General features: G+C 47.6%; 1 protein-coding gene across 1 annotated transcript in view; it reads left to right on the top strand.

Annotated features, from left to right (window-relative positions):
* Positions 1 to 27502, top strand: part of pacrg (PARK2 co-regulated) — a 185104-nt gene that overhangs the window by 88388 nt on the left and 69214 nt on the right. Inside the window, exon 3 of the mRNA XM_078423011.1 lies at positions 21038 to 21209. Within this exon, the coding sequence (XP_078279137.1) occupies positions 21038 to 21209 (172 nt within the window). The remainder of the gene's footprint in view (positions 1 to 21037; positions 21210 to 27502) is intronic.

Here is a 27502-nt window from a genome sequence, read left to right as displayed (position 1 = left end):
TGGCAATGCCTGCGGATTGTGCACAAAAAAAAAGAAGAGTTACAGCATATAAATTACTACAGATACAGTTAAAGCAAATAAATTAAAGTTAATGCGGAGAAGACCAAATTTAGTCCCTGGAGTTATAAAAGTTAACAGTCCTGATGGCCTGTGGGAAGAAACTCCCCTCTCTCTGCGTTTTCATTTAGCTTGGTGTGTTTGGTGTGTTGAAAGAGTTGATAGTTGCAGTTGTGTAAAACTGTGTGCAACTCCTCCCCCCCTCTATCGTGGGGTAGACTGCCTTCCCCCTCCCCCCTCACCCCCCCCCCCCCACCCCCACCCCTCCCCTCCCCAATCTTTGCCCATTCCAAATCATGAACGGCCCACTCATCACTTTAATTTCATGTTCCATGTATCTTGTTGTTGTTTTATGACCGTTGGCAGAACAATTTCCCACCTGCGATAAATCGAGTCCTACCGTATCGTATTGTTTAATTTACTCATGGATAAACATTTCCCGTCGGTGCAGCTAGAAGAGGTAAATTAGAAGAGGGAACTCGGACAAGAAACCTGTAAGTGGAAATTCATGAAATCAGTAAGCTGCCAGCTCCCACGTTTTATTTATTTTAAACCATTGACTCGGGTCATAACTTATCCTTAATAAGGATTCTGAACCTGAAACATTAAACAGGGCGGCACGGTGGCACAGCGGTAGAGTTGCCGCCTCACGGCGCCAGAGACCCGGGTTCGATCCTGATCACATTCTATCATGGCTGATCTCTCTCTCTCTCCCTATCTTCTCCTGCCTTCTCCCCATAACCCCTGACACTCGTATTAGTCAAGAATCTGTCTATCTCTGCCTTAAAAATATCCACTGACTTGGCCTCCACAGCCGTCTGTGGCAAAGAATTCCACAGATTCACCACCCTCTGGCTAAAGTAATTCCTCCTCATCTCCTTTCTAAATGTACGTCCTTTAATTCTGAGGCTGTGGCCTCTGGTCCTAGACTCTCCCACTAGTGGAAACATCCTCTCCACATCCACTCTACCCAGGCCTTTCACTCTTCGGTAAGTTTCAATGAGGTCCCCCCTCATCCTTCTAATCTCCAGCGAGTACAGGCCCAGTGCCAACAAACGCTCATCATAGGTTAACCTACTCATTCCTGGGATCGTTCTCGTAAACCTCCTCTGGACCCTCTCCAGAGCCAGCACATCCTTCCTCAGATATGGGGCCCAAAACTACTCACAATGTTCCAAATGTCCCTGGTAGATTCACCTGTGCACTGTCACATTCCTTTCACCAATGTTTTTTTTTTAGTTTATAGACACATCACGGAAACAGGCCCTTCGGCCCACCGAGTCCGTGCCGTCCAGCGATCTCCGCACACTGACACAATCCTACACGCACTAGGGACAATTTACAATTATTACCAAGCCAATTAACCTACATACCCTCGCGTTTTTGGAGTGTGGGAGGAAACCGGAGCACCCGGAGAAAAAGCCATGCAGGTCACGGGGAAAACGTACAGACTCTGTACAGACAAGCACCCATAGGCAGGATCAAACCCGAGAATCTGGTACTGTCAGGCAGCAACTCTACCGCTGCGCCACCTTTGTAAGTGCTATTGATGTAAACTCACTAAAACACCGAAATTATGATATAGCTCTTGATAAATTAATCAGCACAATTGTACTGAAATAATGGTTGTATTTTATTTCATAAACATCAAGAGAGTAAATATGTTGCTGCTTTTTCCTCCCCTCCATTTAGCTTTGAATGATCCGTGTTCTTTTCCCCGTGCGCACTTGATACACAGCGTGAGTGTGTATCTCTCTTTGAAGAACCTTGCTCATTTGATGTGTAGTTTGCTGCTTGAAGTTCTTCTCAGTGACAAACATGCGCTTTTAATCTTTGACCATCTCTTTACGTGTCTGATGCTTCAAGATATCGTTTCATGTGCCCACATCTGACGGGTTTGCCCACAATCTGGTAACTGCAGCGCTGGCTGGCTGTCACATGACATAAACCATACCTTTGCTGTGTTGAACTAATATTTGAAATAGTTGTCATTCCAAAGACGTGCAGGTTTGAAGGTTAATTGGCTTGGCAAATGTAAACATTGTCCCTAGTAGGTGTAGGACGGTGTTAATGTGCGGGGATCGCTGGTCAGTGTGGACTAGATGGGCCGAAGGACCTATTTTCATGCTGTATCTCCAAACTCAACTAAACATACACTCCCAATGTGAAGATTTTTTTTAAAAGCACAATGTGCTGGAGTAACTCAGCGGGTCAGGCAGCATTTCTGGAGAACATGGACGGGTGACGTTTCAGGTCGGGACCTTTCTTCAGACTGTTTGCTTAATCCTACACCCTCTACATGGACCATAGAACAGTACAGCACAACACCAGGCCTTTCGGCCCACAATGTCCATGCTGAACATGATACCAACCCTAACTCATCTCATGTGCCTGCACATGGTCCATGTTTGTCCATTCCTTCTATATCCATGTGCCATTCTTATGATTCCCAGTTCAGTTTAGTCTGTCATCACGTGCACAATCTATCTATCTCTGCCTTAAAAATATCCATTGACTTGACCTCCACAGCCTTCTGTGGCAATGAGTTCCACAGATTCACCACCCTTTCTTCTGAACAAGGAACCCATCCCGTAAGATGACCTATCCATGTTCTCCAGAGATATTCATATGTTGAAAGACTGGAGCGACTAGGCTTGTATACACTGGAATTTAGAAGGATGAGAGGAGATCTTATCGAAACGTATAAGATTATTAAGGGGTTGGACACGTTAGAGGCAGGAAACATGTTCACAATGTTGGGGGAGTCCAGAATAAGGGGCAGGCCATTTAGAACTGAGATGAGGAAAAACTTTTTCAGTCAGAGAGTTGTGAATCTGTGGAATTGTCTGCCTCAGAAGGCAGTGGGGGCCAATTCTCTGAATGCATTCAAGAGAGAGCTAGATAGAGCTCTTAAGAATAGCGGAGTCAGGGGGTATGGGGAGAAGGCAGGAACGGGGTACTGATTGAGAATGATCAGCCATGATCACATTGAATGGCGGTGCTGGCTCGAAGGGCCGAATGGCCTCCTCCTGCACCTATTGTCTATTGTCTATATTGCCAGACCTGCTGAGTTACTCTAACATCTTGTGTGCTTTTGAGATCCATTTGAAACTTATTTCTATTCCCAAACTGACATTCAGAGAGTTTTCTGCTCAGTTCCTTGCATCTGATATTCAACAAAGGCCAGCAAAACACTTGGTGGTGGATTCATGGTGATTTTATTTGGTTTATACTTCTCACAAAATTATAAATATGTCTTTTTTATATATGATGTTGCAGTTGATATTCGTCATTTGAAAACCAAATTTATGACGTTGTTTCACTTAGTGACCATCATAATTCTTCCCCGGTGTGCTGTGCTAAATCTGTCGGGAAAGTAAACTGTCAGCAGCCGCTTAATGTCATCTGTGACACCACATCATCTCCCTGTGTCTGTCGGCGGAAGTTGTGAGTTCAAACGCTGGGCACAGATATTCATGAGAGAGTTAGATTTAGGGCTAACGGAATCAAGGGATATGGGGAGAAAGCAGGAACGGGGTACCGATTTTGGATGTTCAGCCATGATCATATTGAATGGTGGTGCTGGCTCGAAGGGCCGAATGGCCTACTCCTGCACCTATTTTCTATGTTTCTATGTTTTCAGGCTGATGCTGATGTATTAGTACTGGGGGAGCGTGTTGGAAAGAACTTCAGATGCCGGTTTCAATCGAAGGTAGACACAAAATGCTGGAGTAACTCAGCGGGACAGGCAGCATCTCTGGCGAGATGGAATGGGTGATGTTTCAGGTCGAGACCCTTCGTCAGACCTGGGGGAGTGCTGGACAGTCAGTAATACTGCCTTTCCATTCAGTGGCACGGTGGCGCAGCGGGTAGAGCTGCTGCTTCACAACGCCAGGGACCCCGGTTCGATCCTGACTACGGGTGCTGTCTGCGTGCAGTTTGTATTTTGTCCCTGTGACCGCGTGGGTTTTCTCCGGGTGCTCTGGTTTCCTCCCACATTCCAAAGACACACAGGTTTGTAGGTTAATTGCCTCTAGTTTGTAAGATGTGAAACTGCGTGGTCTGAATCTATGAACTTGTGATGCTTCTGTGAGCAGGACTTTCAGTATATCTGTACCTTCCCACTCATGTGCACATGATAGTAAACTTGATTTAACAATCTTCTCAGCTCACGTACCAAGCGATTTAAATAACTCTTTATTGCATTGACTGGTCTGGACTCTGCCCAGACCATCACACAAACCAACCTCCCTTCCATTGATTCCATCTGCACCTCACGCTGCCTCGGCAAGCAAACAGTCTTACCCCGGCCACTCCCTCTTCTCCCCTCTCCCATCAGGCAAGAGGTACAGAAGTGTGAAAACACACACCTCCAGATTCAGGGATATTTTCTTCCCAGCTGTTATCAGGCAACTAACCAGGGTTGCCAACTGTCCCGTATGAGCCGGGACATCCCGTATTCTGGGGTAAATTGGTTTGTCCTGTACGGGACCGCCCTTGTCCCGTATGAGGCCCGGAGGGCGTTGTAGGCCCGGACACTGTAGGCCTGGACACTGTAGGCCTGGACACTGTAGGCCCGGACACTGTAGGCCCGGACACTGTAGGCCTGAACACTGTAGGCCTGGACACTGTAGGCCCAGACGCTGTAGGCCCGGACACTGTAGGCCCGGACACTGTAGGCCCGGACACTGTAGACCCAGACACTGTAGGCCTGGACACTGTAGGTTAACGGAGTGTGTTCGGGGAGCGGGGCCGAGTGTGTTCTCCTAACGGAGGTTGCGTAGCAACCCGTCTCCCGGCCCAGGCGGCCGCCATTAGTGGAGCGGGAGCACGTGGCCGCTGGCTGGGTGAGGTCACGTGGGGAGCGGGGCGGTGACATCACCTTTTGTCCCTTATTTGGGAGTGAGGAAGTTGGCAACCCTACAACTAACCCATCCTACCACCAACTAGAGAGTGATCCTGAGCTAGCGTCTACCTCACTGGAGACCCTCGGACTATCTTTAATCGGACTTTACTGAACTTTATCTTGCGCTAAACTTTATTCCTTTTATCATGTATCTGTACACTGTGGACGGCTCGATTGTCATGGTGCATAGTGTTTCCACTGGCTGGTTAGCACGCAACAAAAGCTTTTCACTGTCGCTCGGAACACGTGACACTAAACTAAACTAAACTCAACGGACTTGGAAAGGTGACAAATATTAGCGTTCATTTCACTTTTCTTTCTTTTAGGCTCCAAGTCAGTCACAGATATTTACAGCCACACGCAGTACCGCTGATTAGCATAAGTGGTGCTGGATATTGGCAGCTTTTAATACAAAGAGTAAATCAAACTAATTACAAAGTGAAAGAATCATTTCACTCAAGGTGCAGGCATGTTGAAAAGCACTCGGGGTAATTGCATTAAACTGCGTAAAAGGCTGTGAGTGGGTTGTTGTTAAAAATTGCCCTCATTGGTTTAGTCTCATTTATTGTCACATGTGCCGAGGTACAGTGAAAAGCTTTTGTTGCATGCTATCGAGTAATTGAAGAGACAATACACGATTACAATCATGCCGTCCACAGCATACAGATATCTTAAACTTTAGCAGCACGATGGCACAGCATTAGAGTATTGCGTACAGTTTTGGTCTCCTAATCTGAGGAGAGACATTCTTGCCATAGAGGGAGTACAGAGAAGGTTCACCAGATTGATCCCTGGGATGGCAGGACTTTCATATGAAGAAAGACTGGATAGACTCGGCTTGTACTCGCTGGAATTTAGAAGATTGAGGGGGGATCTTATAGAAACGTACAAAATTCTTAAGCGGTTGGACAGGCTAGATGCAGGAAGATTGTTCCCGTTATTGGGGAAGTCCAGAACAAGGGGTCACAGTTTAAGGATAAGGGGGGAGTCTTTTAGGACCGAGATGAAAAAGTTTTTTTTCACACAGAGAGTGGTGAATCTGTGGAATTCTCTGCCACAGAAGGTAGTTGAGGCCAGTTCGTTGGCTATATTTAAGAGGGAGTTAGATGTGGCCCTTGTGGCTAAAGGGATCAGGGGGTATGGAGAGAAGGCAGATACGGGATACTGAGTTGGATGATCAGCCATGATCATATTGAACGGCGGTGCAGGCTCGAAGGGCCGAATGGCCTACTCCTGCACCTATTTTCTATGTTTCTATGTTTCTATGTTACCTTACAGCGGCAGAGACCCGGGTTTGATCCTGACTTCGGGTGCTGTCTTTACGGAGTTTGTACGTTCTCCCTGTGACCGTGTGGGTTTTCTCCGGGCGCTCCGGTTTCCTCCCACATCCCAAAGACGTGTGGTTTTGTAGGTTAATTGGCTTCTGTAAATTGTCCCCAGCGTGTGTGGGATAGTGCTAGTGTGCGGGGATCGCTGGTCAGTGCGGACTAGGTAGGCCGGAGGGCCTGTTTCCGTGCTGTATCTCTAAACTAAACTAAACTAGGCGCGTGTATCTCCAGACCTGTGGCGATGTGCCTGAATCTTATCCACCCGGTGACTGAGCGTTGGGCTGCCTTGAAGGTTACTGACAACCATCGTCACAAGGCCAATCAAGTCCAGGCAACAGGTGGAGACCTTTTAGGTTTCACTGCATCTTATGCGAGCTCTTTCTTGGTCACGCTCAAAGCTGTCGGGTAGGTTCACCAGCAAGTAGACTTGGCAAGCTCACAGATATCGGCAGGCAGGGTGAGTGATTTGCTGTTGTGTGTCTTCCTGTGACGAATCTGGCAAGGGTCTCCAGTGCTGGCAGTGGCTGCTGTAATCCACAGGCCTCACTGGAAAACCCTGTCAATACAAAAGAAAAGATGTCGGAGTCGGTGAAAATGCCCTTTGCTGAGTGGGTGTGAGGAATAATGATTCCCTTGTTCCATTTACAGGGTCTTTGAATGATCGTGGCTGACCAGTGTGGCGGTAGAAACGTTAATGGCTGATCAGTGGGTCGCCAGTTGATATATTCAGTCAAACAAGTGCAGTCAAATTCATTCGAGCAGTAGGCACAAAATGGTGGAGTAACCCAGCGGGTCAGGCAGCATCCCGGGAGAGAAGGATCACTTCTCCCCAGAGATGCTGCCTGACCCGCTGAGTTACTCCACCATTTTGTGTCTACCTTCAATTTAGACCAGCATCTGCAGGGTTTTTTTCCTACACCTATTCATTTGAGATGTGCTATTTAATTAAAAATGACTGTTTGCAGGCAATGTCCTTAAAGGCCGAGATTTAGCTTGCATTGTGCATTTGTGTGTGTGTGTGTGTGTGTGTGTGTGTGTGTATGTGTGTGTGTGTGTGTGTGTGCGCGTGTGTGTATATGTGTTTGTGTATGTGTGTGTGTGTGTGTGTGTGTGTGTGTGTGTGTGTGTGTGTGTGTGTGTGTGTGTGTATGTGTGTGTGTATGTGTGTGTGTGTGTGTGTGTGTGTGTGTGTGTATGTGTGTGTGTGTGTGTGTGTGTATGTGTGTGTGTGTGTGTGTGTGTGTGTGTGTGTGTGTGTGTGTGTGTGTGTGTGGGTGTGTGTGTGTATGTGTGTGTGTGTGTGTGGGTGTGTGTGTTTATGTGTGTGTGTGTGTGTGTGTGTGTGTGTGTGTATGTGTGTGTGTGTGTGTGTATGTGTGTGTGTGTGTGTGTGTGTGTGTGTGTGTGTGTGTGTGTGTGTGTGTGTGTGTGTGTGTGTATGTGTGTGTGTGTGTGTGTGTCTCTTGTCTCCTTTATTAGAAGGACAGATGGCGGCACGGTGGCGCAGCGGTAGAGTTGCTGCCTTACAGCGAATGCAGCGCCGGAGATTCAGGTTCGATCCTGACTACGGGCGCCGTCTGTACGGAGTTTGTACGTTCTCCCCGTGACCTGCGTGGGTTTTCTCCGAGATCTTCGGTTTCCTCCCACACTCCAAAGACGTGCAGGTATGTAGGTTAATTGACTGGGTAAATGTAAAAATTGCCCCTGGTGTGTGTAGGATAGTGTTAATGTGCGAGGATCGCTGGGCGGCACGGACTCGGTGGGCCGAAGGGCCTGTTTCCGCGCTGTATCTCTAAATCTAAAAATCTGAAATCTAACTCTAGTATTAGGCTGATGCGTTCTGATGCTCAGACTAAAGTGCAAAACGCAGCACATATAGAAAGAACAAAATATGCACCAGTTCTGATTTGTGACCCCGGGCAATTAATTTTGAATTCCTGCTAATTTAATAAGACTGAGGCAGCATTTTAGTTTACACAGACCTGTCAAAACGATACAAGTGCGTTGTGTGCATGACACTAATTGTTCAGACAACTTATGCACTGATACGTAATTATGGATCACATGGGAGAAGTGGGTCAGTGATAGTACAATATAGTTCATTGTCTTTCCTTCTCAACGTCAGTAAGCTGCTGTATCAACCATGCTTAGCTGCTTTCTTCAGCCATGTAAGAAGAAGATGGAGCTGGCTAATTTTGTAGGATGTTTACAGCAAAGTTTAGTTTAGGTTAGTTTAGAGATACAGCAAGGAAACAGGCCCTTCGGCCCACCGAGTCCCTGCCGACCAGCGATCCCCGCACACTTACACTATCCCACACACACACACACCAGGGACAATTTTACTTTTATACCAAGCCAATCAACCTACAAACCTGTACGTCTTTGGAGTGTGGGAGGAAAACGTAGAAAACCCATGCAGGTCACGGGGAGAACGTACAAACTCCGTGCAGACAGAGTCTGTGGTCGGGATCGAACCCGGGTCTCTGGCGCTGTGAGGCAGCAACTCTACCGCTGCACCATTAGAGAAGTCAATGTTCATACCGCTGGGGTGTAAGCTGCCCAAGCAAAATATGAGGTGCTGTTCCTCCAATCTGCATTGGGCCTCACTCTGACGATGGAGGAGGCCCAGGACTGAAAGGTCATTTTAATTTGTTCAACCACAAATGGTCTCTCTGTAGTTAGCTAGGCCCCAGTCTTTGCAACTCTCTCCCGAAACCTCTTCATCCCTTTACCTTTTCTGTGCTGTGGGTTTTAAATAAAACAGGCTACAATGAATCATACTCTCAATATATAAAGGTATAAATATCTCATGAGATATTCAGTGTAAGTCTTCCTGGGTTCAAGCTTGGCTGTGCCACATTGTAATCCCTGGCTCTTCCATTTGTTGCAAGTCCCCAAATTTGAGGAAGGATATTCTTGCTATTGAGGGCGTGCAGCGTAGGTTTACTAGGTTAATTCCCGGAATGGCGGGACTGTCATATGTTGAAAGACTGGAGCGACTAGGCTTGTATACACTGGAATTTAGAAGGATGAGAGGAGATGTTATCGAAACGTATAAGATTATTAAGGGGTTGGACACGTTAGAGGCAGGAAACATGTTCCCAACGTTGGGGGAGTCCAGAACAAGGGGCCACAGTTTAAGAATAAGGGGTAGGCCATTTAGAACTGAGATGAGGAAAAACTTTTTCAGTCAGAGAGTTGTGAATCTGTGGAATTCTCCGCCTCCGAAGGCAGTGGAGGCCAATTCTCTGAATGCATTCAAGAGAGAGTTGGATAGAGCTCTTAAGGATAGCGGAGTCAGGGGGTATGGGGAGAAGGCAGGAACGGGGTTCTGATTGAGAATGATCAGCCATGATCACATTGAATGGCGGTGCTGGCTCGAAAGGCCGAATGGCCTCCTCCTGCACCTATTGTCTATTATCTATAAGTCAGAGAGTCATCGAGCCTTACAGCATGGAAACAGGCCCTTCTTGCCCACACTGACTGACATGTCCCAGCTACACTAGTCCCACCTACCCACGTTTGGTCCAGACCCCTCCAAACCTGTCCTATCCAAGTAAGTCTCCAGATATTTGTTTCCATGGAAAATAGTGAGATGAGGAGTAGGATTTCTGTGAGTTATTGTGGCGTACAGCAGAAGTCCGCCAGTGGACTTGACGATGCAAAAAAAGTTACGACGATAAAGGAAACAGGCCATTGGTAGCTGTTTGCTGGGTGAGAACGAGAAGCTGGTGCGACTTGGGTGGGGGAGGGATGGATGGATGGGGAGAGAGGGAGTGCCAGGGTGACTTGAAGTTCGAGAAATCAAAATTTATCCCACTGGGTTGAGAGGTGTCCAAGTAGCAACACTTGAGGGAAAGAATGGGTGACGTTTCGGGTCGAGACGTCCCTCTTCAGACTAGTTCCCTTGTATCAGTGCGTCTGAACAGCATACTCTAAAAAGTGACTGCACATGACACTTGCTGTAATGGAACGTACTACAATGGGAACAATAACTGCATCATTTTTCTCCAGGGCTGCAAGCAATAATCGTGGCATAAATAAAACACTCGATGAAGACAAATGCGATCTGATTTGAAGCTGATTTGCGCCACGGTTCATAACTCATTGCTGCCTGTTGTTGTATGTGATGCATCTGACCAACACTTGTGGTGTGGAAATCCCTTGCATCTTTCAGTTAACTAGTCCTTTGGTTAAGCAGAAGTTATTTTTATACTGCTATTTTAAAGATTATACGCATCCACTGTGCTCTCCTACATCAACTGCTGTGTGGAGAATGTCACGGAGGACAAGGTGATAAAGATGTTCCCAAACCGGAAACCCTGGATGAACAAGGAGGTACAGAACCTGCTGAGGGCACGCAACAATGCCTTTAAATCTGGTGACACTTCAGCATACAGTGTTGCCAGATCACACCTAAGCAAAGGTATTAAAAGGGCCAAAGACACCCATAGGCAACGGGTGGAAGACCACTTCAACACCACGGACACCAGAAGCATGTGGCAGGGTGTCAGGGACATCACTGGCTACAAGAGCAGCCCTGCCTGCCCCCACAGCGATATGGCATTGACCAACGAGCTTAACACCTTCTTTGCCCGCTTTGAAACTGGCAAAACCACCTTGAGTGAAAGAACCCCAGCCGAGGCGGTGGGACAGGTCTTGCAACTGAGCACACAGGAGGTACAACGCGCTCTGCAAAGGGTCAACCCACGCAAGGCTGCAGGACCGGATGGTGTTCAAGGAAGGGTACTGAAGGACTGTGCTGAACAGCTGGCTGAGGTATTCACCAGGATCTTTAACCTGTCATTATCTCTGGCTACGGTCCCCAAGTGCCTGAAGTCGGCTATCATAGTTCCGGTGCCGAAAAAAGCAAAGATCTCCAACCTGAACGACTACCGCCCGGTTGCCCTAACGCCGATTGTCATGAAGTGCTTTGAGAGGCTAGTCCTCTCACACATCAAATCCAGCATCCCTGACTCACTGGACCCACATCAATTTGCATACAGGGCAAATAGATCTACAGAGGACGCCATCTCTCTGGCTCTTCACACTGTCCTGACTCACCTAGAGAGACAGGGCACGTACGTGAGGATGCTATTCATAGACTATAGCTCCGCCTTCAACACGGTCATCCCCACCAAGCTCATCACCAAACTCCACCAGCTAGGCCTTAGCTCGTCATTATGTGACTGGATCCTGGACTTCCTGCTGGAACGACCGCAGGCAGTGAGAATGGGCCCGCACCTGTCCTCCACTATCACCCTGAGTACCGGCACACCACAGGGCTGTGTTCTGAGCCCCATGCTCTACTCCCTCTTCACACACGACTGTGTTCCTGCATTCGACACCAACACCATTGTCAAGTTTGCAGATGACACAACGGTGATCGGGCTGATCACCAACGGGGATGAAACAAACTATAGAGCGGAGGTGCAGAACCTGGCGGACTGGTGCTCGGATAACAACCTGTCCCTAAATACCACCAAGACCAAGGAGCTGATCATCAACTTCCGTAGGTCACATAACGGGGAATATGCCCCGATCTCTATCAATGGGGTCAGTGTGGAGAGAGTGTCCAGCTTCAAGTTTCTGGGCACTCACATTTCGGAGGACCTAACATGGTCCAATAACACTGCTGCGCTGGTCAAGAAGGCACAACAAAGACTGTTCTACTTAAGAACACTGAAAAAGTCTGGTCTACCCCAACAGCTGCTGACGACCTTCTACCGCTGCACCATAGAGAGCATCCTAACGCATGGCATCCCTGTGTGGTACCTCAGCTGCACGGAGGCAGAAAGGAAAGCTCTACAGCGGGTAGTCCATAGAGCTCAGAGGGCCATCGGAACACAGCTACCAGACTTGGAGGGCATCTACAACACACGATGCCTCAGAAAAGCCACCAGCATCCACAAAGACTCTTCACACCCCTGCAACAGTCTGTTCGAACTCCTTCCATCGGGCAGACGATACAAGGCCTTCTATGCCCGCACCTCCAGACTCAGGAACAGCTTCATCCCCAGGGCCATAGCTGCTATGAACCGGTCCTGCTGAGCCGGATGGCCACAACGCATAGATCAACTTGCACTTTACCCTGTCCAAAACTGTTACAACTGTTCGTTTCGTTGGGTTGCTGCTGTCTAAATCACCTAAATTAGTGCATCGTATGGGAGGCGCATTCCCAATCTCGTTGTACCCCTGGGTACAATGACAATAAAGATATATTGTATTGTATTGTATTGTATTGTATTGTATTAAATTTTGTTCGGTTTGGTTTAGAGATACAGGCACTTTGGCCCACCGGGTCCGCGCCGACCAGCGATCCCCGCACACTGACACTACCCTACACACACACACACTAGGGACAATTTACACTTACACCAAGCCAATTAACCTACAAACCTGTACGTGTGGGAGGAAACCGAAGATCTCGGAGAAAACCCACACAGGTCACGGGGAGAACGTACAAACTCGGTACAGACAGCACCCTTAGTCGGGATGGAACCCGGGTCTCCGGCGCTGCATTCACTGTAAGGCAGCAACTCTAATGCTGCGCCACCGTGCCACTCTGGAGAAAAGGAATGGGTGACGTTGAATATTGATTTCTCTAACTTCAAGTAACCCCGGCATTCCCTCTCTCTCCATCCCTCCCCCTCCCAAGACCTACCAGGTTCCCGTTCTCACCCAGCAAACAGCTAACAACGGCCCGCTTCCTTTATCATCGTTACTTTTTTGCACATCATTCATTCATTTAGACGATAGACAATAGACAATAGGTGCAGGAGGAGGCCATTCGGCCCTTCGAGCCAGCACCGCCATTCAATGTGATCATGGCTGATCATTCTCAATCAGTACCCCGTTCCTGCCTTCTCCCCATACCCCCCTGACTCCGCTATCCTTAAGAGCTCTATCTAGCTCTCTCTTGAATGCATTCAGAGAATTGGCCTCCACTGCCTTCTGAGGCAGAGAATTCCACAGATTTACAACTCTCTGACTGAAAAAGTTTTCCCTCATCTCTGTTCCAAATGGCCTACCCCTTATTCTTAAACTGTGGCCCCTGGTTCTGGACTCCCCCAACATTGGGAACATGTTTCCTGCCTCTAACGTGTCCAACCCCTTAATAATCTTATATGTCTCGATAAGATCTCCTCTCATCCTTCTAAATTCCAGTGTATACAAGCCTAGTCGCTCCAATCTTTCAACATACGACAGTCCCGCCATTCCGGGAATTAACCTAGTAAACCTACGCTGCACGCCCTCAATAGCAAGAATATCCTTCCTCAAATGTGTTCTCTATCTCTCTACATCATCGTCTATATCTCTCGTTCCCCTCTCCCCTGACTCTCAGCCTGACGAAGGGTCTCGACCCGAAACGTCACCCATTGCTCCTCTCCAGAGATGCTGCCTGTCCCGCTGAGTTACCCCAGCATTTTGTGTCTGTCTGCAGAAAGGGATTAGTTGCTTCTGTAGATTTTTGCCCATGAAACTCTGCTTTCTGCTCTCATAGGCAATTAGCATGAAATCAATACACATTATTGTTGTGTAGTTCCAGACTTAATGTTATGAAAGATTTAAGGTTGTTTTCTTGGCTGTGGCAATTATAATTAATTTCAAGTATGCAACACTTGAAAAACATGGAACTGCAGGCGGTGCAGAGATTTATAATCTATTTTCTATTTTAATAACTTGTTCCAGCCACTGAACGAGGAAAGTCCTGATTTAAAAGGTCCCACAGTAGCTCAATGAACCAATCGTGACAAGTGCGTAGAGAGATTTCTGAGAAAGAGAAACTGGATCCATTTAATAATACATTTATCACGTTTGTTCTTGCCAGTCCTTGCTGCAAAGAAATCTCTGAATGGCTTGAAAATGGTTCAAAAAAGCACCAATCGTAATTTTAAAAATCTTAGTTCTGTCACAGTATTGGACGCATACACATGTATTCCAATACATCCAATCCAGGAATAAAGATAGACACAAAATGCTGGAGTAACTCAGCGGGACAGGCAACATCTCTGGAGAGAAGGAATGGGTGACGTTTCGGGTCGAGATATACCACACATAGAATCAGTTCAAACTCAAGTACAATAGAGAGAGCAAAGAGGAAGATACAGAATGCAGAATATAGTTGTCAGCATTGTAGCGCACCAGTTCTGTCTGTACGGAGTTTGTACGTTCTCCCTGTGACCTGCGTAGGTTTCCTCCGGGTGCTCCGGTTTCATCCCACACTCCAAAGACCTACAAGTTTGCAGGTTAATTGAATTAATTGGTATAAATTGTCCCTGGTGTGTGCAGGGTAGTGTTAGTGTGTGTGGGGATCGCTGGTCGGCGCGGACTCGGTGGGCCGAAGGGCCTGTTTCTGTGCTATACCTCAAAACTAATCCCAACTAAACTAAATTGAATGATGTGGAGAACAGATTTCGTCAGCTACAGGTCTGAGATCTAAAGACATGCACATGGAAACCATATATGATATAATTAAAATCTCTAGTAATGTAAATGACTACAACAACCCCTATAAACGTGATGTCCTACATTGTAAAAGGCACTCGAGTCAAGTAGCTAAGATGATTAGAGAGAGTCTGTTTGCAGAATCGACTGTACATCTCATTATAAAATGTGAATACAAAATGTATTTCTTCTTTTCTCAATTTAATGGTCTTTCCACAAATCCCTGAGAACTCTGCCCTGTAAAGATAAAGACCAAGCTGCCCAATATCACAACCAGAAATCCAGTGACTCTAAATGGTTTAGGAACATCCTCATGTAAACCCCTTGGTGGTCGAACCAAACACACTTGAGGGCGTGCAGCGTAGGTTTACTAGGTTAATTCCCGGAATGGCGGGACTATCATATGTTGAAAGACTGGAGCGACTAGGCTTGTATACACTGGAATTTAGAAGGATGAATGGAGATCTTATCGAAACGTATAAGATTATTAAGGGGTTGGACACGTTAGAGGCAGGAAACATGTTCCCAATGTTGGGGGAGTCCAGACCCAGGAGCCACACAGTTTAAGAATAAGGGGTAGGCCATATAGAACTGAGATGAGGAAAAACTTTTTCAGTCAGAGAGTTGTGAATCTGTGGAATTTTCTGCCTCGGAAGGCAGTGGAGGCCAATACTCTGAATGCATTCAAGAGAGAGCTGGATAGAGCTCTTAAGGATAGCGGAGTCAGGGGGTATGGGGAGAAGGCAGGAACGGGGTACTGATTGAGAATGATCAGCCATGATCACATTGAATGGCGGTCCTGGCTCGAAGGGCCGAATGGCCTCCTCCTGCACCTATTGTCTATTGTCTATTAGTAGGAAGGAACTGCAGATGCTGGCTTACGCCGAAGATAGACACAGAATGCCGGAGTAACTCAGCGGGACAGGCAGCATCTCTGGAGAGAAGGAATGGATGACGTTTCATGTTGAGACCCTTCTTCAGACTGAGAGTCAGGGGAGAGGGTGATTAGAGATGGAAGGGTAAGGCGTGAAATCAACAGATCAAAGCAGACGATGGTAGTGTGGGAAAGGGAGGGGGCGATAAAGTGTTTGGCAACCGGGAGATCGCGTAGGCCGAGACGGGCCAGAGGGCAAAAAAAACTCAAAATAAAACAACATTCCTTCAGAAAGGAGACGAGGAGGGATTTCTCTAGTCAGAGGGCGGTGAATCTGTGGAATTCATTGCCACAGACGGCTGTGGAGGCCAAGTCAATGGGTATTTTGAAAGCGCAGATTGATAGGTTCTTGATCAGTGCGGGTGTCAGGGGTTATGGGGAGAAGGCAGGAGAATGGGGTTGAGGGAGAAAAATAGATCGAATCAAATGGCGGTGTAGACTATATGGACTGAAAGGCTCAATTCTGTTCTGGTGTCTTACATCGGGTCGCCAACTGTCCCATATTAGCCGGGACATCCCGTATTTTGGGCTAAATTAGTTTGTCCCGTACGGGACCGCCCTTGTCCCGTATTAGTAGGGTTGCCAACTTCCTCACTCCCAAATAAGGGACAAAGGGTGACGTCACCACCCCGCGCCCCACGTGACAATAGACAATAGGTGCAGGAGGAGGCCATTCGGCCCTTCGAGCCAGCACCGCCATTCAATGTGATCATGGCTGATCATTCTCAATCAGTACCCCGTTCCTGCCTTCTCCCCGTACCCCATGACTCCGCTATCCTTAAGAGCTCTATCTAGCTCTCTCTTGAATGCATTCAGAGAATTGGCCTCCACTGCCTTCTGAGGCAGAGAATTCCACAGATTCTCTGACTGAAAATGTTTTTCCTCATCTCCGTTCTAAATGGCCTACCCCTTATTCTTAAACTGTGGCCCCTTGTTCTGGACTCCCCCAACATTGGGAACATGTTTCCTGCCTCTAACGTGTCCAACCCCTTAATAATCTTATACGTTTCGATAAGATCTCCTCTCATCCTTCTAAATTCCAGTGTATACAAGCCTCACCCAGCCAGCGGCCATGTGCTCCCGCTCCACCAATGGCGGCCGCCATTGGTGGAGCGGGAGCACGTGGCCGCTGGCTGGGCGAGGTCGCGCGGGGGCGGTGACGCCACCCTTTGTCCCATATTTGGGAGCGAGGAAGACGGCAACCCTAGTCTTACAGTGTGACATTATGACCTATAAGATTGCACTGATAAGCAAAGTTTACAATGTAGACACCAGATTGGATGTCATTATTTGCTTCAATGTTGTGCCGTGAGTGGTGGGTAGATTATTAGCGGATTTGTGGGCTGTGGATTTCTAAATGCCTGTATTGTACCGCGTTTGCCCACACACCGCTGATAACCTTGAACTCGAAACGGAGACTGAGAAATGGAGTGAGCGCGATCCTGTGTGGTAATTGTAAAATGAATTGCTTATCTTTGAGTTTCCCTGCATTTCATTATCAAACTATTCCCTGCTTGAACTCATTTGTATTATTAGCAGCGAGCTTTTCCTGTAAAATCGGCCTTTTGAATTTCACTACAATTTGCTGGTCAGGACAATGGATTGCCATAAGAAGGTAGATATTTTATGAAATTATATATTCCTGAAAGATAGCGCTTGGCTCTATTTGATATCTTTAGAACCTCATTGCGCACAAAGAGGGCTTTTTTTAACAAAGGCGTCGCTGCAAGACTAAAAAATCTAATTTTTACAAAATATTTGTCAGTATTAGACAATAGACAATAGACAATGGGTGCAGGAGTAGACCATTCGGCCCTTCGAGCCAGCACCGCCATTCAATGTGATCATGGCTGATCATTCTCAATCAGTACCCCATTCCTGCCTTCTCCCCGTACCCCCTGACTCCGCTATCCTTAAGAGCTCTATCTAGCTCTCTCTTGAAAGCATTCAGAGAATTGGCCTCCACTGCCTTCTGAGGCAGAGAATTCCACTCTGAGGCAGAGAGTATTGCTGATGAGTGTGACCTGAAGCCAGTATCACCATTGCAGTCATAATAATGTTCAGAGTGCAATAATACTAAAAGGCCATCGCATTTATAATGTAAGCCATCTCTAACGATGACACTTGCAATTTGACGGCGAAATGGACAATTAATACCATATGCTCAAAAGTTTAGTTTAGAGATACAGCGAGGAAACAGGCCCTTCGGCCCACCGAGCCCGTGCCGACCAGCGATGCCTGCACACTAACACTACCCTGCACGCACACGGGACAATTTACAATTTTACCAAGCCAGTTAACCTGCAAACCTGTATGTCTTTGGAGTACTGATTGTGGATGATCAGCCATGATCACATTGAATGGCGGTGCTGGCTCAAAGGGCTGAATGGCCTACTCCTGTACCTATTGTCTATTGTGGGAGGAAACCGGAGCTCCTGGAGAAAACCCACACAGGTCACGGGGAGAACGTGTTAACTCCGTACAGACAGCACCCGTAGTCAGGATCGAACCCGGGTCTCTGGAGCTGAAAGCGCTGTAAGGCAGCAACTCTACCGCTGCGCCACCCTCTCGCCCATTGTAGCACATCACGGTCCATTGCCCTCAAAAGGGGTAATTAAAGAACAGTTCAGAAGCCTGATAGCAGAGGGGAAGAAGCTGTTTGTGAGTCTGGTGATGAAGTTTCTGTACTTTGTGCCAGATGGGAGCAGGGAGATGAAGGAATGACCCGGGTGGGCAAAGACTTTGATGAAGTTGTTCTGTTATCTGAGGTGGTGTGAAGTGAACGTGGATCAACGGTGGGAAGTCTGGATGTGGGGGTCGAGCGTGAAGAAGTGTTTCGACCCGAAACGTCACCTATTCCTTGTCTCCAGGGATGCTGCCTGAGCCGCTGAGTTACTCCAGCATTTTATGTGTAAACCAGCATCTGCAGTGCCTTCCCACAGATTGTGTCTGCTCCACTGCGAAACCTCCACATGTGTGTCTACCTTGAAGAGGTTCGCCTCCTCTTCCCAACGAGAGAGCTGCAGCCTCCTCTCTCACTGCTCCCCCTCGGTGATTCCCCCAGCTCTCCGTCTCGACCACCACGTTTTAACCCAGAGGGTCTGAAGAAGATTCTCGACCTGAAATGCCACCAGTTCCTTCTCTCCAGAGATGCTGCTTGACCTTGCTGAGTTACACCAGCTTTTTGAGTCAATCTTCGTGAGAAGTCTGGACATAACGTCAGAAGTGATAGGAGCAGGATTAGGCCATTCGGCCCATCGGTCTGTCTGATGGACTGGCTACATCTACAACTCTCCGCAATTTCTTGCGGTCGTGGGCAGAGTGGATACAATCCGACAGTGTGACAATAGACAATAGGTGCAGGAGGAGGCCATTCGGCCCTTCGAACCAGCACCACCATTCAATGTGATCATGGCTGATCATTCTCAATCAGTACCCCGTTCCTGCCTTCTCCCCATACCCCCTGACTCTGATATCCTTAAGAGCTCCACTGTGCTTTCTGAGGTGCATTTGTAGAAGTTTGTACGAGTTACCGGAGTCATGCCAAACTCCCTCGATCTCCTCTGGAAGTAGGGATATTGGTGTGTCTTGGCATCAATGTGTTTGGTCCACGACAGGTCATTGGTAATATTAACAATATTAATTTGAATGCACAACTACTTTTCCACCGTGAAGGATTATGCTCGTTTTAGAAGTGAAATCTTTATTGAAGAAAGATAGACACAAAATGCTGGAGTAACTCAGCAGGTCAGGCAGCATCTCTGGAGAGAAGGAATGGGTGACGTTTCGGGTCGAGACCCTTCTTCAGACTGATGCCAGGGGAGTGGGCGGTACAGAGATAGAATGTAGTCGGAGACAGTGAGACTGGTCGGAGAACTGGGAACGGGGAGGGGATGGAGAGAGAGGGAAAGCAAGGGTTACTTGAAGTTAGAGAAGTTAATGTTCATAGCGCTGGGGTGTAAGTTCCTCCTATTTGCGCTGGGCCTCACTCTGACGATGGAGGAGGCCCAGGACTGAATGGTTAGTGTGGGAGTGGGAGGGGGGAGTTAAAGTGTTGAGCAACTGGGAGATCAGGTACGTTTAGGCGGACTGAGCGGAGGTGTTCAGCTAAACGATCGCCCAGCCTGTGATTATGTTTTCTTTATTGAAGACACTTACAGTAATGGTGAGTCAATATCTTGAAGTAATGACAAGTCTCAAGAGATTGGAATCCTTTCTTATTTTTTTTTGCTACATTTCCGCAGGTTGAGTTCTCTGTCCAATGTCCTTAATGGTTTTAAGTGTTGATAGTATTTCTTTATTGTTAATTCCCACTCCTCGAAACCCAGATGGTGAGAAAACCGCCTGGAAAAAGTATATCTCAAATGAACAATGAGGCAATGCCCAGTGTGACACACCCTTGTCTCGCCTCCATCACTGCCTGTAACGATGTATGAATAGATGCGACCCTACCTACACATTGGCCAGGATTGCAAAGTTCTAGTTGAGTCGTAGAGTAATACAGCGTGGAAACAGGCCCCTCGGCCTAACTTGCCCACACTGGCCAACATGTCCCAGCTACACTAGTCCCACCTGCCTGTGTTTTGACTTGAGGGGCTTCAGTTATTGGGAGGCTAGGACTTTGCTCCTTGGAGCGCTATGTTCATTCACTTTCGCATCCACTCCCTACACACCAGGGGGAAATTTACACAGGCCAATTAATCTTTCGCCTGCATCTGCAGTTCCTCCATACATACTTGGTACCTTTGTTGAAAGACTGGAGAGACTAGGCTTGTATACACTGGAATTTAGAAGGATGAGAGGAGATCTTATCGAAACATATAAGATTATTAAGGGGTTGGACACGTTAGAGGCAGGAAACATGTTCCCAATGTTTGGGGGAGTCCAGAACAAGGGGCCACAGTTTAAGAATAACGGGTAGGCCATTCAGAACTGAGATGAGGAAAAACTTTTTCAGTCAGAGAGTTGTGAATCTGTGGAATTCTCTGCCTCAGAAGGCAGTGGAGGCCAATTCTCTGAATGCATTCAAGAGAGAGCTGGATAGAGCTCTTAAGGATAGTGGAGTCAGGGGGTATGGGGAGAAGGCAGGAACGGGGTACTGATTGGGAATGATCAGCCATGATCACATTGAATGGCAGTGCTGGCTCGAAGGGCCGAATGGCCTCCTCCTGCACCTATTGTCTATTGTCTATTTGTCGGTGCCCTTCATGTGGCGACTATTTGTATACCTTGGGTACGCAAAACACAGAAATTCACTGTGTCTCCTCACATGTGACAATAAAATATTCATAAAGTATTCATTCATTCATCCATTCTTTCATTCTTCATTCATTCATTCATTCATTGCTAACCTCTCTTTTGCAGGTTGAGATTGAGAAGTTGGACTACCACCACTACCTGCCCCTGTTCTTTGACGGCCTTTGTGAGACCACCCACCCGTACGAGTTCTTTGCCAGGCAAGGTGTGCACGACATGCTGGAACACGGCGCCGGCAAGATCCTCCCGGTCATCCCGCAACTCATCATCCCCATCAAAAGTAAGAAACCAAACACGCTTTCGGGCGGCACGGTGGCGCAGTGGTAGAGTTGCTGCCTTACAGCGAATGCAGCGCCGGAGACTCAGGTTTGATCCTGACTACGGGCGCCGTCTGTACGGAGTTTGTACGTTCTCCCCGTGACCTGCGTGGGTTTTCTCCGAGATCTTCGGTTTCCTCCCACACTCCAAAGACGTGCAGGTTTGTAGGTTAATTGACTGGGTAAATGTAAAAATTTCCCTAGTGGGTGTAGGATAGTGTTAGTGTGCGGGGATCGCTGGGCGGCACGGACCCGGTGGGCCGAAGGGCCTGTTTCCGCGCTGTATCTCTAAAAAAAAACCCTTTCATTTTGGAACTTAGTTTAGTTTACAAAACAATACAATATTGTAGGAAAATAACTGCAGATGCTGGTACAAATCGAAGGTATTTATTCACTAAATGCTGGAGTAACTCAGCAGGTCAGGCAGCATCTCAGGAGAGAGGGAATGGGTGACGTTTCGGGTCGAGACCCTTCTTCAGACTGAATACAATGCAATATCTTTATTGTCATTGTACAAGTACAACGAGATTAAGAATGCCACTTCCATATCGATTGCTATAAAATAAATAAATCACGCTACGGGGGGTGGGGGAGGATATAAAGTGCAAAAAAGGTTCATGTAGGGTCAGTTGTGCCAGATGACCCTGGGGGCAGAGAAAGATCGTGGTGGGCTCTCAGCAGGACCCATTCAGAGCATCTATATCTCTAGGGATAATTTAATTTAGTGTATTTTAGTGCATTTTAGTGTAGATTAGTGTTGTTTAGTAACGTTTAATTTAGTTTAGTGCAGTTTAATTTAGTGTTATTCAATCTAGTTTAGTTTCGTGTAGTTTAATTTAATTTAGTTTAATGTAGTTTAGTTTAGTTGAGTTTAATTTAGTTTTGTGCAGTTTAGTTAAGTTTAGTGTAGTGTAGATTAGTTGAATTTAGTTGAATTTAGTTTGTAGTGTAGTTTAGTTTAATTTAATTTAGTTTAGTTTAGATCAGTTTAGTTTAGAGATACAGCGCAAACACAGGCCTTTCGGCCCACCGAGTCCGTACCGACCAGCGATCCCCACACTATCCTACACACAATTTTACCAAAGCCAATCAACCTACAAACCTGTACGTCTTTGGAATGTGGGAGGAAACCGGAGCACCCGGAGAAAACCCACGTGGTCACGGGGAGAACGTACAAACTCCGTACAGACAGCAACCCTAGTCAGGATCGAACCCGGGTCTCTGGCGCTGTGAGGCAGCGACTCTACCGCTGCAGCACCGTGCCGCCCTACGAAGCTCTTGAGGAATTCAGAACGGAAATGTATATAACATTGTGTGACAGAATCGTATTTACAATTATGAGAGGTATGGATAGGGTAGACAGTCAGAACCTTTTTCTCAGCGTGCAAATGTCCAACACTAGAGGGCGTAGTATTAAGGTGAGAGGGGGAAAGTTTAATGGAGATGTGTGGGTCAGGTTTTTTCCACAGAGAGTGGTGGGGGCCTGGAACGCGATGCCTGGGGTGGTGGTGGGTGGCAGATATGATATTGGCATTAAAGAGGCTTTTAGATAGGCACATGTATGTGCAGGGGATGGAGTGATATGGATCATGTACAGGCAGAGGAGATCAGTTTAACTTGGGCATCTTGTTCAGCACGGACATTGTGGGCCGAAGGGCCTGTTCTTATGCTGTACTGTTTCCAAGGTAGACACAAAATGCTGGAGTAACTCAGCGGGTCAGGCAAAACATCTCGGGAGATAAGGAATGGGTGACGTTTCGGGTCGAGACGTCACCCATTCCTTCTCTCCCAAGATATTTTGCCTGACCCGCTGAGTTACTCCAGCATTTTGTGTCTACCTTCGATTTAAACCAGCATCTGCAGTTTTCTTTCCTGTACTGTTTCCAGTCTGAAGAAGTGTCTCGACCCGAAACGTCGCCCATTATTTCTCTCCCGAGGTGTTGCCTGACCCGCTGAGATACTCCAACATTTTGTGTCTACCTTCGATTTAAACCAGCATCTGCAGTTTTCTTGCCTGTACTGTTTCCAGTCTGAAGAAGGGTCTCGACCCGAAACGTCGCCCATTATTAATCTCCAGTGACGCTGCCTGACCCGCTGAGATACTCCAGCTTTTTGTGCCTATCATCTGTACTGTTTAATGTTCTTATGCTGGAACTGCTGGAAGTTATGTGTAGGAAGGAACTGCAGATTTACACCGCAGATAGACACAAAATGCTGGAGTGTCTCAGCGGGGTCAGGCAAAACATCTCTGGAGAGAAGGAATGGGTGACATTTCGGGTCGGGTCGGAACCTTCTTCAGACTGAGAGTCTGGGGAGAGGGATACTAGAGATATGGGTGAGGTGTGGAAACGCCCGAAAGACACGTGGCTGTGGTAGTGAGTCTGGGTTAGAACGTGGTCGTGGAGCCGGTGAGCAGGAGGGATCACAGGGGGGGGCAGCGGGAGAGAGGATGCTGCAAAACTCTCGTCAGAGAGAGGAGGAGAACTTCTTCAAAGCCTTGAGGAGATTGAGCAGACAAAATTTTCTGGGAAGGAACTGCTGACGCTGGCTTACACCAGAGACAGACCCACAATGCTGGAGTTCCAGCGGTGTTCTTTTCCGAGGCTGGAAGCCCCTCTATTCTCCACGCACATGAAAGAAATGGGGAGGTAATGAATGTGCTTAATTTCGGTTCATGACCAAGGCACGTCTGCAGTTCCACAGAACATGCCCTGCTCTGAGTTGGCTTTGCGGTGATGTTGATGGCAATTTAATGGCGCGGTCTAGGGAGCTGTGAATAGCCTGGTCCTGAGTAGAAGCTGCATGACAGATACATTCTGAACATTTATAGCATTGTGGCTGACGTTGTGTGTTTTTTCCCTTTGTCACCCTGTGATTATGTGGCTGGCCACCATTATACTTCACTCGCACACCAGCGTCTGAATCACTCTGTGTAATTGCCTGGCTACCAACTATTGGCTCAGATTGATAAGCTGGGGCTGCTAATGACCACCACCACATTACGCCCAGTCACATAAACCCTCGCTCCGCACACTTGAGTAATGAAGATTGCAGCATTTGGCCTGGATCCTTGCACACAGTGCTGCTTCCTCTCGATTACTGAAGATTTACTCTGGCGTTTATTGCAGGGAAGGTAGTTTCTCCTTCTGCTGGTAATCAAGCCTTGACGTAAAACGCTGGAGTGGGACTGGGACTTCTCGGAGTCGAGGTGTTGAGGAAGGTAGACACAAGGTGCTGGAGTAACTCAGAGGGTCAGGCAGCATCGCTGGGGAAAAAGGACAGACCACGTTTTGAGTCCTATTTTCCTATCCATGCACCTGTTCATATATCTTCTCAAGGTTGTGATGGAACCTGCCTCATCTGCCCCCCCCCCCCCCCCCCCCAACACTCTCACTCTGAAGACTGAGGGTCCCGACCTGAAACATCACCCATCCTTTCTCGCCAGAGATGCTGCCTGACCCGCTGAGTTACTCCAGTATTTTGTGTCTTTCTTCGGTAAGCAAGCACATGCAGTTCCTTGTTGCTAATGTACAATGTGGAGGATTGTAGGATTTGAGGGGTTTTGTGGAATGGGAGGAATGGGGTTGGAATGGGAGGGGGGACTCTGGTGGTATCTGAAGACCAGAATGAGGGTCTCTTGCCAGTCCAGAAACCAATGTCGTGACAGGCTCCATCTTTGGTATAAATCAGCAACTGCAGTTCCTTGATTCCTACATTCAGTGCAAGGTACCTACCTTTGATCAGATGACTGTGGGTGACGAAATCTCGTCCAAAAGACTTGTTTTTTTGGATGACAATAAAGGTTATTCTGATTCTGATTCTGATGCTTATTTAGTGCGTAGGAAGGAACTGCAGATGCTGGTATAAACTGAAGATAGACACAAAAAGCTGGAGTAACTCAGCGCGACAGGCAGCATCTCTGGAGAGAAGGAATGGGTGACGTTTCGGCTCTGAAGAAGGGTCTCGACCTGAAATGTCACCCATTCCATCTCTCCAGAGACGCTGCCTGTCCCGCTGAGTTACTCCAGCTCTGTGTGTCTATCTTGTGCTTTGGATTTAGCCGCATTTCGACAGCCGAGCTGAACTTTGATTCTATTTTGGGATTAATTCTCAGAGTATGGGCATCTCAATAGACAATAGACAATAGGTGCAGGAGGAGGCCATTCGGCCCTTCGAGCCAGCACCGCCCATTCAATGTGATCATGGCTGATCATTCTCAATCAGTACCCCGTTCCTGCCTTCTCCCCATAACCCCCTGACTCCGCTATCCTTAAGAGCTCTATCTAGCTCTCTCTTGAATGCATTCAGAGAATTGGCCTCCACTGCCTTCTGAGGCAGAGAATTCCACAGATTCACAACTCTCTGACTGAAAAAGTTTTTCCTCATCTCAGTTCTAAATGGCCGACCCCTTATTCTTAAACTGTGGCCCCTTGTTCTGGACTCCCCCAACATTGGGAACATGTTTCCTGCCTCTAAAGTGTCCAACCCCTTAATAAACGTATACCTTTCGATAAGATCTCCTCTCATCCTTCTAAATTCCAGTGTATACAAGCCCAGTCGCTCCAGTCTTTCAACATCTCAGGCAAGGGCAGCATTTACATGAGGCAGTGGTGAAGGAATGGCCATCTCCAACTGCTGAAATCCAAGGGTTCATGGTTCTCCTGTCTTGCTCTGGAAGTTTGGTCCAGTGATGTACTTGAGTTCAAAATGATTGCAGCTAGGTATGGCATATCTAGGGTTGCCAACTGTCTCGTATTTGCCGGGACATCCCTTATTTTGGGCTAAGTTACTTTGTCCTGTACGGGACCGCCCTTGTCCGGTATTAATAGGGTTGCCAACTTCCTCGCTCCCAAATAAGGGACAAAGGGTTGGGCTGAAGGACCTGGTTCTGTGCTTCATGACTCTATGACTCTAAGACAGCATGGGACATCCAGCAGGTAGGTGTGAAGGAAAGTTGTCAAAGAACTTCATAAATGGAAATTGTTGTTGCAATATATTCACATCATCGTGCCAGAATAGGGTTGCCAACCATCTCACTCCCAAATACGGGACAAGGTGATGTCACCGCCCCGCGCCCCACGTGACCTCACCCAGCCAGCGGCCACGTGCTCCCGCTCCACCAATGGCGGCCGACCAGCGATCCCCGCACACTAACACTATCCTACACCCACTTGGGACAATTTTTTACATTTGCCAAGCCAATTAACCTACAAACCTGCACGTCTTTGGAGTGTGGGAGGAAACCGAAGGTCCCGGAGAAAACCCACGCAGGTCATGGGGAGAACGTACAAACTCCGTACAGACAGCGCCCATAGTCGGGATCGAACCCGGGTCTCCGGTGCTGCATTCGCTGTAAGGCAGCATCTCTACCGCTGCGCCACCGTGACCGCCCACCACAGCGTCTCTGGAGAGCATGGGTGGGTGATGGTTGGGGTCGGGACCTTTCTTCAGACAGTTAACCATAGCCTGCACTGCAGCACCGACTTGGATAGACGTTCTTGCAAATAATCTGCAGGAACAGCAGAGGGACTTCACAGAAAGTCCGCAGTTCAGTTGAGACCTAAGGTCGGGGGCCGCGGCAGGTCGGGGCGGACTCGATGGGCCGATGGGCCTGTTTCCGTGCTGTATCTCTAAACGAAACTAAGCTCAGTTATGGAAAAAAAGCAGAAAGCACATGATTGTTCCGTCACTGACTGGCTGTTCCCACAAATGCTGTTGAGCGAGGAAGGATTTTATCGTGATCACTTGAGATGTCCAAATGGGGCCGAAAGTTCATCTGCTACTTCTCAAATCAGATCCACTTCACTGTTCAAAACACCACCGTGTTGTTTTGCAAGGCAGCTATCTTAATGTTTTAATATTTTATGCTTTATTCTTAATTGCTTACCGTATGTTCGTGTTGGTACTTGCGAGCGGAGCACCAAGGCACATTCCTTGTATGTGCACATACTTGGCCAATAAACTTATTCATTCATTCATGATAAGTTATAAGCGATAGGAGCAGAATTAGGCCATTCGGCCCATCAAGTCTACTCTGCCATTCGATGATGGCTGATCTATCTCTCCCTCCTAACCCCATTCTCCTGCCTTCTCCCCGTAATCACTGACACCCGCACTAATCAAGAATCTTTCTCGGCCTTAAAAAATATCTACTGACTTGGCCTCCACAGCCGTCTATGGCAAAGAATTCCACAGATTCACCACCCTCTGACGAAGGACATTTAGAAACATAGAAACATAGAAAATAAGTGCAGGA

Source organism: Rhinoraja longicauda, chromosome 27 (genome assembly GCF_053455715.1).
Source record: "Rhinoraja longicauda isolate Sanriku21f chromosome 27, sRhiLon1.1, whole genome shotgun sequence".
Lineage (NCBI taxonomy): Eukaryota > Metazoa > Chordata > Chondrichthyes > Rajiformes > Arhynchobatidae > Rhinoraja > Rhinoraja longicauda.
The sequence above is the reverse complement of the archived record's forward strand: the minus strand, read 5'-3'. Positions and strand labels throughout refer to the sequence as shown.